Here is a 13,940-nt window from a genome sequence, read left to right on the forward strand (position 1 = left end):
CGTAAAATTGAATGTAATTTATACGAAAAACCCTTTTATGCATTGCAAGACCTGTAACGTCCAAATATTCACCACAAACTTATAGTTGTATCGACATAAACAAACAAACAAACAAAAAAAGTGTGGAGCAGGAAACCACTTTACACAAAAGTCAAAAGAGGTCATTGAAGACATACGAACTGGTCGAGCGGTTTGTATCACTAGTCTATCAATCAGAAGTTTCTGTGTTCAAACCCTGTAGAAAATATTCGTTTTTTTTTTCTGAAAAGTGTGTTCCTATTTTCATCAGAGGACTGAGAACATTTCTTTGAATAAATCTTTGGAAACTACTTTTCTCTCAAATTCGATTAGAAGCGAACATTATATGAATTGAAAATCTAACATCCACAGCTGAGAACAAAATATTAAGTATGTTCAATATGTCATTATTATCATTTGATTTGTAATTAAAAACTAATTATAAGCATTGACGATTTCAGAAGATTCTCCCCGGTAATGGTCAAGATATGAATGAGAAAAAACTGATAAAACATTATTAGTCTACTTTGAGTATGATCGAAAATAACTTATGGCCACGAAGGGGAAATTTATGTCGACAGGGTCTCAAATTCTCCGACGGGTCATGACCTGAAATTATCATTGTTTGAAAGGTTTCCTTAACAAATAGAATATTATATTTATTTCTCGTTCTACGTTTTGAAATGGAAAAATCATAATTTTAAATAGAATTATAATACGATAAGCATAAAGATTTATACAACTAATGAAGTAAATATTCTTGTGTAAGCTATCGATTTCTATTCGGATTAAAACTCGAATACTCGTTTGCATCACACTTTAAAGTAATTCCTCTCTCTATATATATTTCCTACTGGAAAGCATGTTTAACTCCAATTACTTAATCAATATTTTTAATAATATATTTTTATTGTAATACTCTTACTATTCAATGTTGTATGCACTTAATTTCTCAAAGCAAAACCTCACAAATGTATAATTGACTAGTAAATATTATCAAATAAATTATCATTTAGTTTACGTAAACATTGCATCGCCTGATTTGAAACTTCGTATTTTAAATAATAATAATAATAATAATAATAATAATAATAATAATAATAATAATAATAATAATAATAATAATAATAATAATAGTAGTAGTAGTAGTAGTAGCAATAAAATCATAGCCATATCTTTATCAGAATTTCAGGCTTAGTCAATAAATGAATTCAACATAGTCTCTATTCGAAGCTCTATTTAATCGAATCAGATAAAATACGAAGAGGAACTTCGAGAACAGGCAAAAGAAAAATGTTACTTTGGTGGGTTTGGAAGTAACTTTTAAGTTTTTTTTTTTTTTTTTTTTTTGTACAAATTACAGACAAATGCCTTGGACACTTTGTTCTTTTCTTTAAGTTAACTGATTCACCGAACGTATCTGACATATGAGTAACTTGTCTCTATTTTCTACTCGGTTATACACGTTTTACACTCTTTTCCATTAACCTTGAACGACAAGAACACGAACACAAAAACATCCACATAGGTATGACAGTTAAAATTCCTAACTTCCCCCACGGGGAATCGAACCCGGGACCACATACACCTGAGGCACACGTGCTAGCCACTAGACCAGTGGGAAGAGCAAATGAAATGTATTTTGTAGTGTCTGAAGTTTATAGCTATTTCACCCTGTTGTAGTATGTCTATTGATTTTTTAATGTTTACCGTATTCGTTACTTTGAGGAATGATATATATTATTGATATAGGCTTTATTACATATTCGGCCATAAATATTATATAAATTATCAGAATTATTCATGATCTTCCATGGAAATTCACTGGTGCATGCACAGTAGACAGACAGTGTAATTGGAAGATGAGTTCAACAGAGGTTATATATTCCGCCGATTATATTTTATTTAATAACTATTTAGAAGAGATAACGAAAACGAGTCTACATAATGAAGATGGAATTTCCGTAGAAGATAGAATGGTGAGGTGTATACGGTTTGGGGTTGATATGGTTGTTGTTGCAGAATCTAAAAAGAAAATTAATAAGATGTAGAAAACTTGAGAAAGGCTTGTGAAGAATATGGGCTGAAAATAAATGTTAGAAAGACAAAATCCATGGTGATTGAAACGAAGCGATCGGTGTGAAATATAGAAGTAGGAGCAGGAAAAAACAACAAGTGATTAGTTTTCGATATCTGAGTACTATTACTAGTGATGATATGACATGCGAACGTGAAATAAAAGCAAGGATAGAAATGGCGAAAAGAGCCTTTAGGATGGAGGAAATAGTATTTTGAGGGGACCACGAATAGAGTTGTAAAGAAAAAGACTCATAAAATGCTTCGTTTACTGTATTTTACTGTATTTATAGGACATAAACATGGACGAAACTGTAGAAACTGTTAAGAAGGAACTGTATCATGATGGATGTGCTAGAGGATATGGTGGCAGGGAAGAGAGGGAGAGGACGAATTAGACTATATAGAAACAGAATTAGGCTATTGACGATATCAAAACAGAAAAATCGTATGTGAAGATGGAGAGGTTAACAGAAGATCGTGGAGCATGGCAGCTTCTCAGCTGCGGTAAGTGACCCGCTGGTAATGGCGGAATACTTCTGATATAATGATACTGATTATGCACAGTAGGAACAGAAATATCCACTTTACTGTCATTGCTAATACGAATCACAATGCAAATTTCTACAGGTTGTCAAAATACCTCGCTCTAAAAGCTGTAGAAAACTATCTGTTACTATGCGAGGGAAAATCATAGGTCGAGCAACAATTAGACAAATTGCCATTCAGATAGCTAGGGGTATGAGCTGTGACGAGAAAACAGTGAAGAAATTGATTTAGCGGTATGAAGAAGGTAGTGAATATTTCACATCTTGGCCAAGAATTAGGAGACCAATAATAATAATAATAATAATAATAATAATAATAATAATAATAATAATAATAATAATAATAATAATAATAATAATAATAATAATAATAATAATAATAATAATCCCAGGAATTTATATTTATTTCCAGCAAGACTTTTGCATACCCTCCTAGCGCAATATGATGTTTTTGTAAAACGGCAATTATAAAATTGTCAAGCTGAATTTGAAAGTCATAATAAGTAGTGCTTTATTTATTCATTGCACAATTCTTTTATGCCAGTAGCTTTCGCCACCTTACTCGCTCTTCATGCTTACTCAGGAGGAAGCTGCGGGTCCCTAGGTTGGGAACTACTGCTTTCCACCAAGGAATTCAGACATCCTGTTAGAAATTTGTGTTCTGACCAACATCAGAAAGTTGTGTTCTTCTGTTTCTACTGCGCATGCACCAGTGAATTTCCATGGAAGATCATGAATAATTCTGATAATTTATATAATATTTATGGCCGAATATGTAATAAAACCTATATCAATAATATATATCATTCCTCAAAGTAACGAATACGGTAAACATTAAAAAATCAATAGACATACTACAACAGGGTGAAATAGCTATAAACTTCAGACACTACAAAATACATTTCATTTGCTCTTCCCGCTGGTCTAGTGGCTAGCACGTGCGCCTCAGGTGTATGTGATCCCGGGTTCGATTCCCCCTGGGGGAAGTTAGGAATTTTAACTGTCATACCTATGTGGATGTTTTTGTGTTCGTGTTCTTGTCGTTCAAGGTTAATGGAAAAGAGTGTAAAACGTGTATAACCGAGTAGAAAATAGAGACAAGTTACTCATATGTCAGATACGTTCGGTGAATCAGTTAACTTAAAGAAAAGAACAAAGTGTCCAAGGCATTTGTCTGTAATTTGTAAAAAAAAAAAAAAAAAAAAAAAAAACCTCTTAAAAGTTACTTCCAAACCCACCAAAGTAACATTTTTCTTTTGCCTGTTCTCGAAGTTCATCTTCGTATTTCTATCTGATTCGATTAAATAGAGCTTCGAATAGAGACTATGTTGAATTCATTTATTGACTAAGCCTGAAATTCTGATAAAGATATGGCTATGATTTTATTACTACTACTACTACTACTACTACTATTATTATTATTATTATTATTATTATTATTATTATTATTATTATTATTATTATTATTATTATTATTATTATTATTATTATTATTATTATTATTATTATTATTTAAAATACGAAGTTTCAAATCAGGCGATGCAATGTTTACGTAAACTAAATGATAATTTATTTGATAATATTTACTAGTCAATTATACATTTGTGAGGTTTTGCTTTGAGAAATTAAGTGCATACAACATTGAATAGTAAGAGTATTACAATAAAAATATATTATTAAAAATATTGATTAAGTAATTGGAGTTAAACATGCTTTCCAGTAGGAAATATATATAGAGAGAGGAATTACTTTAAAGTGTGATGCAAACGAGTATTCGAGTTTTAATCCGAATAGAAATCGATAGCTTACACAAGAATATTTACTTCATTAGTTGTATAAATCTTTATGCTTATCGTATTATAATTCTATTTAAAATTATGATTTTTCCATTTCAAAACGTAGAAGGAGAAATAAATGTAATATCCTATTTGTTAAGGATACCTTTCAAACAGTTAAGATTTTAGGGCATGACCTGTCGGAGAATTTGAGACCCTGTCGACATAAATTTCCCCTTCGTGGCCATAAGTTATCTTCGATCATGCTCAAATGGACTAATAATGTTTTATCAGTTTTTTCTCATTCATATATTGACCATTACCGGGGGAGAATCTTCTGAAATTGTCAATGCTTATAATTAGTTTTTCACTACAAATCAAAGGATAATAATGACATATTGAACATACTTAATATTTTGTTCTCAGCTGTGGATGTTAGATTTTCAATTCATATAATGTTCGCTTCTAATCGAATTTGAGAGAAAAGTAGTTTCCAAAGATTTATTCAAAGAAATGTTCTCAGTCCTCTGATGAAAATAGGAACACACGTTTCAGAAAAACAAAACGAATATTTTCTACAGGGTTTGAACACATAAACTTCTGATTGACAGACTAGTCACCCAAACCGCTCGACCAGTTCGTATGCCTTCAATGACCTCTTTTGACTTTTGTGTAAAGTGGTTTCCTGCTCCACACTTTTCTTTTTGTTTGTTTGTTTATGTCGATACAACTATAAGTTTGTGGTGAATATTTGGACGTTACAGGTCTTGCAATGCATAAAAGGGTTTTTCGTATAAATTACATTCAATTTTACGTCCTAATAACTTATATACAACAGGTTGAATCTGTGAAATGATTGGGGTTGGAGTGATCGTAAATATTTTCATAGTTAGGAGCCTGGATATGCAAACCCGCTTAGCGTGGGGATTTACTTATGTGAAATTTGGTACGTATGTTCACTAGAGAGTTTCTAGATGTTGCTAGTACTCAATGCTTTTCCCTGTAGAGTTTCTGAATGAAGTTTCACTTATTCCCGGGCAGAATACAAAACCTAGATTGTACACAAGAATAGAACTGTGTAATGTCCGTACACAACCAGGTAAATAGGGGCTACCTAATCGTGATTTTCTGTACCCTCTACTTGCCGTCGGAAGACACACATGATTTCCATCTGCCTTTAGTTCTACAGATTGGTCCTGGCTAAGAAAGAGATGCAGAAAGAGAAGCTTGCTACAGAAAATCTTGTGTGTGTGATACATAATTTCTCCTTTCCGGATTTTCTAAATTATAAATGTGTGTATGTTTGTTCCAGCATAACTGTGGGTCATCTGGAGCAAGTTCAACCAGGCGTGGACACATATTACCTACATTCTAGGAAAATTGTTTTAGTGATAAAACCTTCTTGCACACCTACGCCTGTAGTTAGATGGAAGTGGGAGACATAAACATGATAAAAAAAAACCAATATTAGTTCCGAATCCATAGTTTCTTGTGTTCTTGACATGAATGGGGACACTTTCGGTGCCGTTTAAGTAGAGATGCAAAAAAGCCGGCTTTTTTGAATCGATGGTTTTTTTCACATAAAAAGCCGGCTTTTTTGGAAAAAAAACGAGAATTTTGGAAATTTTGGCTTTTTTCATTTTCATGATTTTTCTATCCAAATAGCTTTCTTATAGTATATTCTATAGTTAGATAAGATTTCCACGACCTGAATGCTATATTTAGCTCTGTAATTCACCATCAAGATGGATGGAGCACATATTTTACGAATTAAAGCTAACATGAAGAATGTAGTATTTGAGGGCAATTTTACAGGCTATTTAACTTTATTTTAACTTTTGAGTTATCGACATTTTTTTCCTTCTCTAGATCATTTTAGTTTGTCATCCGTGTTTCATTTCTAAGAGCTTAGTACTCCAGCTTCTAGCACGAAAGTTAAACTTACGTTTTTCTATATATCCGTCAAAGCATACGTTTTTCAATATGTCCGTCAAACCGTATTTCCACATTTCTGTTATACTGTAGTTGTGCAATGATTTAGCAATAATTTTCCAGATACAACCTTGAATACCAATTTATACAAATAATCAATAGCGGATTTAGAAAAGTACTTTGGGAGGGGTTTCTCTGATTGTTTCGTTTTCTAAGAAGTCCTAATTTTATTTGGGAGGTGCTTGAAGTTTATGAGTACAGGCATAACTAATATTTCGTTTCGTTTATATGTTTAGCAATAATCTTCCGGATACAACCTTGAAGATCATTTTATACTGAGAATCAGTGGCGAATTTAAAAAAGTGTTTTGGGAGGGGTTTTCTTACTATTAATGTTTAGTTTTTCTAAACATTCCACATTCGTAATTTTTATTTGACGGGAACTTAAAGTTTATGAGTAAAGGCATAACTAATAGATATTTCGTTCGTTTTAGACATTCCACAACTTTGGAGAACAGGCTTCAGTCCGAAAGACCGATCCTCTAACCTTCGCAAAACCGTCACTGCTGGTAATTAGTAATAATAACGATTTGAAAACAATAAGAAAGGAAGTCGGCCAACTCCTACACTCCTAGTCAGCCAGTACACGCACTATTTCTACATTCTCAGATGGAATGAAGGAAGGCTTTGTCAGAATGGTCGAATGCTGGGTTGAATCCCGGACTTCCCGATAGAAGCGCAAAAGCCAACCACTCAGTTGTATTTAGCTTAACTTAAATATATTCCTTTTTTTTTTTTTTTTTTTTTTGGAAGTTCCGTAATGATATGTTGAATCCCTCTTGTTAAAAATTCAGGAAACTTGAGGATTGGGTAAACCGTGATGGTGGTCAAGGACGCCCATGTTGTGGTTTCCAAGGAGAGGCAAGTATAAGCGACGTTTCAAAAATAGTTTCAAATTTTGCTGTAACTAATGTAAAAATCCTATTGGATTTTCAATATTCTGAAGTACATTTTCCTCTAGGGGGCAAGCGCCCCCTTAACCCCCCTGATGGGCGCCCTTGATGGTGGTTATAAAAAACTTGACTGTAGAATTTCAAGAATATACAGAACCAAAAGTTCCAGATGTGCAGCCTTTAATTGTATCATATAAATCTAAGTATTTCTCTTATGTTTTAATTTTATTTTGTTTCAAAAAGAGGGTATGGAATATTTTGAAATACTACATACAATTTTGCTAGTTATTTGTGTATTTTTTAAAAGAAGTTTTTACTCTTAGGGTTGGCTCGTTTATACCAGCTGTTTTTTTTAAATAACTGGTTTAAACTAAAAAAAATTACAAGAACAAAAATGCGAATCGTGTGAACTTTATGGTGACGTTTCACATGTCAAACCATCTGCATGAGTCTTATTTCCTTTTCACCTTTTAATCAAGGTGTCCCATGTTCAATTCTCGGTCGAACCACAACCCTTCTTTCATGTGTAAACCAAGTACTCTTTCGGATGTCACTTTAAGCGAAAGTCTTCTCCTTGATAACCTCGGTATTACGTAAGGATGTTAAGCCTAAACATACGAAACGAAACCAAATTATATATTTCTGCATGCCTGTTGTTTTATAAAGAAGCGAAGGTTGCTTAAATATATTGATTAAAATTGGTAAAATTTATCGATTGCCTACTTAGCTTCCAACATTAGCTTGGATTGGACTTTCAATGATACCTACATACTAAATTTGTAATTTAATACCTCAGTTTTAGCGTACTGATTATAAAACGTTGACCTTTAAATTTTACATGCAAATTAAATTTTACAGGATTTTCCCGTTATTGTTTTACATTTAAAAGAATGACGGGATTTTCCCGATGGCTAGGGCGGGAGTTTCTCAATTTAAGAAATTTACTGACCGGACTTCTTTAACCTTATGGGACCTCTTCCAGCATAACCCCGTTGTTGAATAATAACACCAAGGCAAAACAAACTTATTTCTGTGAATATGTAATATAAATACATAAAGCAAAATATCTAAATCAAAAAACCTGGTTTAAACCCCAAAAAAGCCTGGTTTAAACTGCCCCCCAAAAACGGGTTTTTGGCATTTTCAGAAACAACCATGGTTCTAGCCAACTCTGCTTACTTTTGTATATAGGAGGTTAAAATGAGTTTATTATATACATTGGTTAATCCTTTGGAATTCATAATGTAAAAATGTTGAAGTAAAATTGTTTAAAATATCTTTTCGAAATTCATGGTTTACTTTCGAGGTTTTATATTATTATCGGCATCAACCACTAATTAAATGACTTTCTGTGTTATAGAGAAGCGAAACAAAGTCTGCTTTATCGATTTAAAGCAGAATTTTGAAAAAAGCCCAAAATTTCCCAAGCAATAAAGCGAAGCAGAAAAAAGCGAGATTTTTTTCCAAAAAAGCCGTCTTTTTTCCGAGCCCTTGCATCTCTACGTTTAAGTCTAATTTCAGCCCCCATTAGCACTTCTGAAGGACTGAAATGGCTACATGTAAAAATATTTGAAAACAACCTATATTAGTCTTGAATCCATAGTTTTCTTTGTCCTAAAGATCATTGGTGACAGTTCCGGAATCCATCAAATTCAAGCTGAGCTCTCAGTGGGGGTAAAATGCCCTAGAATATCTGGGGGAGTAGGAGAAAGTTACTTAAAAATGTTCAAAAATACCGATACATATGAAGATTTTCCAAGCGCCTGATTCGCACATTTTGTTTGTCTACTTTAAACGAAAGTTGAAAGGTGTTTCATGACTGAAGACTAATGATGCCATGAAATAATAATTTTCAATTAGGATTTTCATGCGATGGCAGAAAGAAAGTCTCTTCTCTTTGTTGGTAGATTTCATAATCTGCAACGATCCCCATCGGTATGGATAATATTTCAGGTACATACGAATAACCCTTCACAATATAGCTGCACGCAGTATGTGCAATTCTCTGCTTGCTCTCAACGTGGATTTCTGTTGAATTCTTCTGAAACTGACGCTAAATACATTCCACTGTATCTTCATTTACTGATAAATGCACTGATAATTTCAAATTTTCTCCGTATGTGTGTGTACGGGGTGGGCTTGTGAAGAGTAGTATTGCGGAAATATTGAGAATTCACATTGAACACAATAGGACATATGGTCTCAAAGGCGAATTTCCTGGCTCCGAGGAAAATTTTCCCAGGACACCTCTGAAATCAACACTGGATGGGTGGCCGGATGATTTTCACTTACACATGAACCTTCTTGCCCTAAAATCGGAGCACCATTTACGAATGCTGTATCCGTTGGCAGGATCTTGTTTCAAAACTTCGTTGGACCCAACCAGCAGACTTCTAGATACGAAACTTTGCACACAAAATGCCTTAATTTTATTTAGCCTATCTTTACCTGCGGCCATCTTGTGTTATTGTCGCTCCAGCAGCGAATTGTGAAATTATGCATCAGTTTTGCCAGCAACTAAAATGCTTTGAGTGTAACGAATTCACAGAAAAATGAGGAAATGGAACAACAAGTCTATGTTGATGAAATGTACCGTCGATGCAATGTCCATCTTGCCTCTGAGATAGGCAATGCAAACGGTTTTCCTGCATTTCAGGTGGTGTACTGTTCAGGTCTTTGATTATAAATTGGTAAGGGATGGAGGCATTCCTTATCACTTTAAAAAAAAAAAAAAAAATTGTGTAACCGTTAGGATGGTTCACTTCTGATAGTCTACTATTGAAAGAGTAGAAGTTGGTGACTGATCATTGTCCAGGCCATACTATATAAGTAGAAACGTGATATGGAGAGAATATTGTTTTTGTCACAAGAGTAGGTAATAAACAAGGATTTTTGAGAATACAGATTCTAAGGGGGATAAAACGGAATTCAAAATTTCCTTCAAAAATAGTTTATCTCATAGATCAATGGCGTGTTTCAGAGATATAACTCGGCATATGAATTAATTATTAAAAGTAAGGCAAAACGTGATTCAGCGTTTACGAAACTAACCTAATTGTGCCATTTGAAAAAGAAATAGAACTATGTTGGCTTGGTAACTCTGTTAATCTGCCTTTTTTATTAGCACGCACATAGATGAAAGTAATATGAAAGGTAAGAAAAACTTTTTTTTTTTAAAAAAAAAAAGAAGTTTTGTTTCATTAACACCTACCAGTTTACAGACCACAGATGCCCAACTCCAAAAGAGGAAAAGCGTGGCGTTTATAAATTACTCAAATTTCCCTGTTTAATCAGAAAGTGCGAATGAGGATTCGCTTTTGGCGGAAATCTAAAATTCGGTTTATAAACTTTTAACTAAAAATAAGGAAACGTATCTCAGCGTTTCTGATAATTCCGATGCAGAGGAAGTAAATGTTTGAGTTTAATGTCCCATGATTATGCCTGCTAGGCTAAGGGAGACGATAATTAAGGCAAACGAATTATAATAGAGTAACTGGTGGAATGAAAAAGTGGAAGGAAACGGGAGTGTCCCGAGAAAACACACGAGCATGATGTTGTCCACCATAAACTTGCTTCGCAAGGAATCTAACCAGGGACCCCACGCACCAGAGGTAAATGCTCTACCACTGAACCACCGTGCTCCCTCAAAAAGGAAGAAGAAGTTAAATTCAATTTTTCCTAACTAACGTTGTATTGAAGCAGAAGAGATGTACTTTGAATAATAAACAAGTATTATCAGATTATCTTTGTTTGGTGACAATAAAATCAGTCTCATTACTTAATTATAAGACGGTGTAGTTCGCAAAGTTTGCACAGTAAACAGCGCGAAGAGAAAAGTTGCCATATTTAATGCTGGAATAGGCCACTGGTCTAAGAAATATTGCAAAGAGAGGAATGGCTGTTACAGAAATGGTCTAAGAAAAAAATGTTATAAATAAAAAGGTAAACTGATTAATGCTTATAGTCCAGGAGAAATGAGAATTTTCACTAGGGTGGCACGACTCGACTACTCACTACATACACTTTGTGATTATGCATTACGACGACTCGAAAGACTCGAGCCTTCCAGATCTAGAAATGCTTTCCATCTCACGTAATGGACATCTAAGCAAAATTGGTTTTGCTTTCCGTCTAGAACTTGATGTCGCTGAAACATTTATCTAGTTCATGTTGACAAGCAATTTTGCGACAGCGGTCAAATGGCGTGAAGATGAATTACATTATTACATTTTAAATTTCTCCCTCGACTAGTGAGTCTCAGCATATCCTCTGTTACACAAAGTGGGTTAACATTTTCATAAGTTCCCTTAATCTGTTCTCGATAAGTATTGATAAAAGCACATTATCTGTCTCAGAACGTCACCATTGAGATAAAACTGGATCGTCGCTTTGTATCTATTGATCACAATGCTACGAGGTAAACTGAACTTATCACGATGTTCCTACAGCGTGTACATTTTCCTTCAACAATAATTTTAATATATTTGAATATTGTGTTATCCAGTAAGTACATAGATAAGTTAATTTTAATATATACAACTGTAAAATTCTATTGAATTTTTAGAAGTGAAATAGTATTATGTACTTCAATGTGCCACTTCATTAATACTTCACTCTATTATGATTTTCTCACTTTCTCTTTCATAGTGTTACTTTATATTCTTTTTACATTCATTAATTAATCACTTTTAATTACGTTTACATGGAAATTAGATAAAACACGAATTGTCTCTACTATGGATCTTGCTTCTTAAGTATAATACGTCAGAGTCTTTTTTTGGAGGAATATTAATTGCCTGTATAAGTGAAAGTCTGGATAATGGAGCTATTGTTACATAAGTAGAATCTTTAATGTGTTTTTGGACTCCTAATCTCTAATTTCTAGTTCTAGACAGTGTTAAAGCTCAGGTCAAACAAGATGGAGAATATATATTCTATCTGGTGGTTTACCGATGCTGATTACCTTGTATGTAAATGGGCCAGAATATTCATTCGTTCAGAGTTTTCACATACGTATATCTCGGATGCTTCTGCGAAAGGTGTTAAGTAACAAAACTTTTTTCCAGTCACTTCCATACAGTATTTCTAGAAAGAGAGAGGCCGCGGTGGTTCAGTGGTAGAGCATTCACTTCTGGTGCATGGAGTCCTTGGTTCTATCTCAGTTCGCGCCAAGTGAACTTTGTGGTGGACAAATTTCGTGTGCATGGGTTTTACGGGATTCTTCCGTTTTTCCCGCATTCTTCGTTCCACCATTTCCTTAATTTCTCGTCATCACCGTCTTCTTTAGCCTAGCTTGCATAAACATGGGACGTAAAACTTTCACTTCATTTTCTAGAAAGAGAAAAATATGTCTACATTTGTATAGAGGGACCTACGTCAAATTCAAACTTGTGCCGAAATTATGAACTTATGTATTCTAACATATCTCAAGATATCAACAAGCTTAAACTTTCAATTGTTTTTTTTTTTCAGAAAACATTTCTTCAATCAACATCCTTTGCACAAGCACCAAGATACATAACTAAACAATCAGCGTAACTCTTTTACTTAGTAATGAAATTATAAATACAGGGATGAAGCGATTTTATATGAAAGTAACAAGCAAATAACAATACGGGAGAAATTTTGGAACAAAGTCGTACAGGCCTTCTACACTAAATTATTATTCAAGAATTTCTCTGGTAGGACTCAGGAAGTTACAATAATAATAATAATAATAATAATAATAATAATAATAATAATAATAATAATAATAATAATAATAATAATAATAATAATAATCGTGGCTAGGAAATTTGGACAGTGAACCAGGGCAGACGTAGGAGGTGTGCACCGCAATTGTGAAAACTGTTGCAGGGCCCGAAGTTCCCAGCCAGCTTACACACACACACACACATACACACATCCCGCATACACAGGTTTTACACACATACACATATATATGTGCACTCCAATTCAATGTTAGGAATATCAAATATTGTTACTAAAATATATTTAAATTATGTGTTGAAAATATTACTTTATGACTGAGAAAAAATATTTTATTTACAAAAGACAGTATGAATGAAAAAGCTGAAGATAGTCATACGGACTATCAAGAATTCACTTTAACAACATTGAATTTTATTAATGGCTTGATAATAAATCATGTTTATTCGACACAAAAGTTCGCTTTTACCTGGTCCTAATTCCACTGTATTCTACTTTTTATTATTTTTCCTTCCATGATCTACTTACAAAATAATTGTATTCTTTCAAATATCTGTATCAATTAATTTTGCCTTTTTAAGGCATATTAAAATGTAAGTGTATATTTTGAGATCTTACTGAGATACTGGCTTTGAGGTGAGCAATATAGAAACATATACACAAGAAATCAAACTTTATTTATCAGGAGATTTGAATGGCAAGTAATTTAATCTGAATCATTCCCTTTTTAAAAAGAAAAGTCTTTATTTGCGATTTATACTCATTACAGAACAAAATTACACTGATTTAGTTAGATTTTTGTACGAACAATTCTGCTTAACCTTTTAATTATTTGCTTCCCAATTAGCAAGTGAGTTTTACTTTTTCAGCGACGCTAACAAATGGTACTAGTATCAACATCTGCATCTATCGCCTTTACTTGCCATACTG

General features: G+C 33.5%; 1 protein-coding gene across 2 annotated transcripts in view; it reads left to right on the top strand.

The window, feature by feature from the left end:
• LOC145668022 (chymotrypsin-like elastase family member 1) overlaps positions 1–13,940 on the top strand; it is a 147,060-nt gene that overhangs the window by 17,116 nt on the left and 116,004 nt on the right. The window contains exon 1 of one of the 2 annotated variants that reach the window (XM_081735486.1): positions 11,673–11,804. The exons of the other annotated variant lie outside the window; for it this stretch is intronic. Within the exon in view, the coding sequence (XP_081591612.1) occupies positions 11,738–11,804 (67 nt within the window). The 5' untranslated portion in view covers positions 11,673–11,737. Of the gene's footprint in view, positions 1–11,672; positions 11,805–13,940 lie in introns of those variants that run through there. 2 annotated transcript variants of the gene reach the window in all.

This window comes from Thermobia domestica, chromosome 13, assembly GCF_964235325.1.
Source record: "Thermobia domestica chromosome 13, izTheDome1.hap1.1, whole genome shotgun sequence".
Classification (NCBI taxonomy): Eukaryota; Metazoa; Arthropoda; class Insecta; order Zygentoma; family Lepismatidae; genus Thermobia; species Thermobia domestica.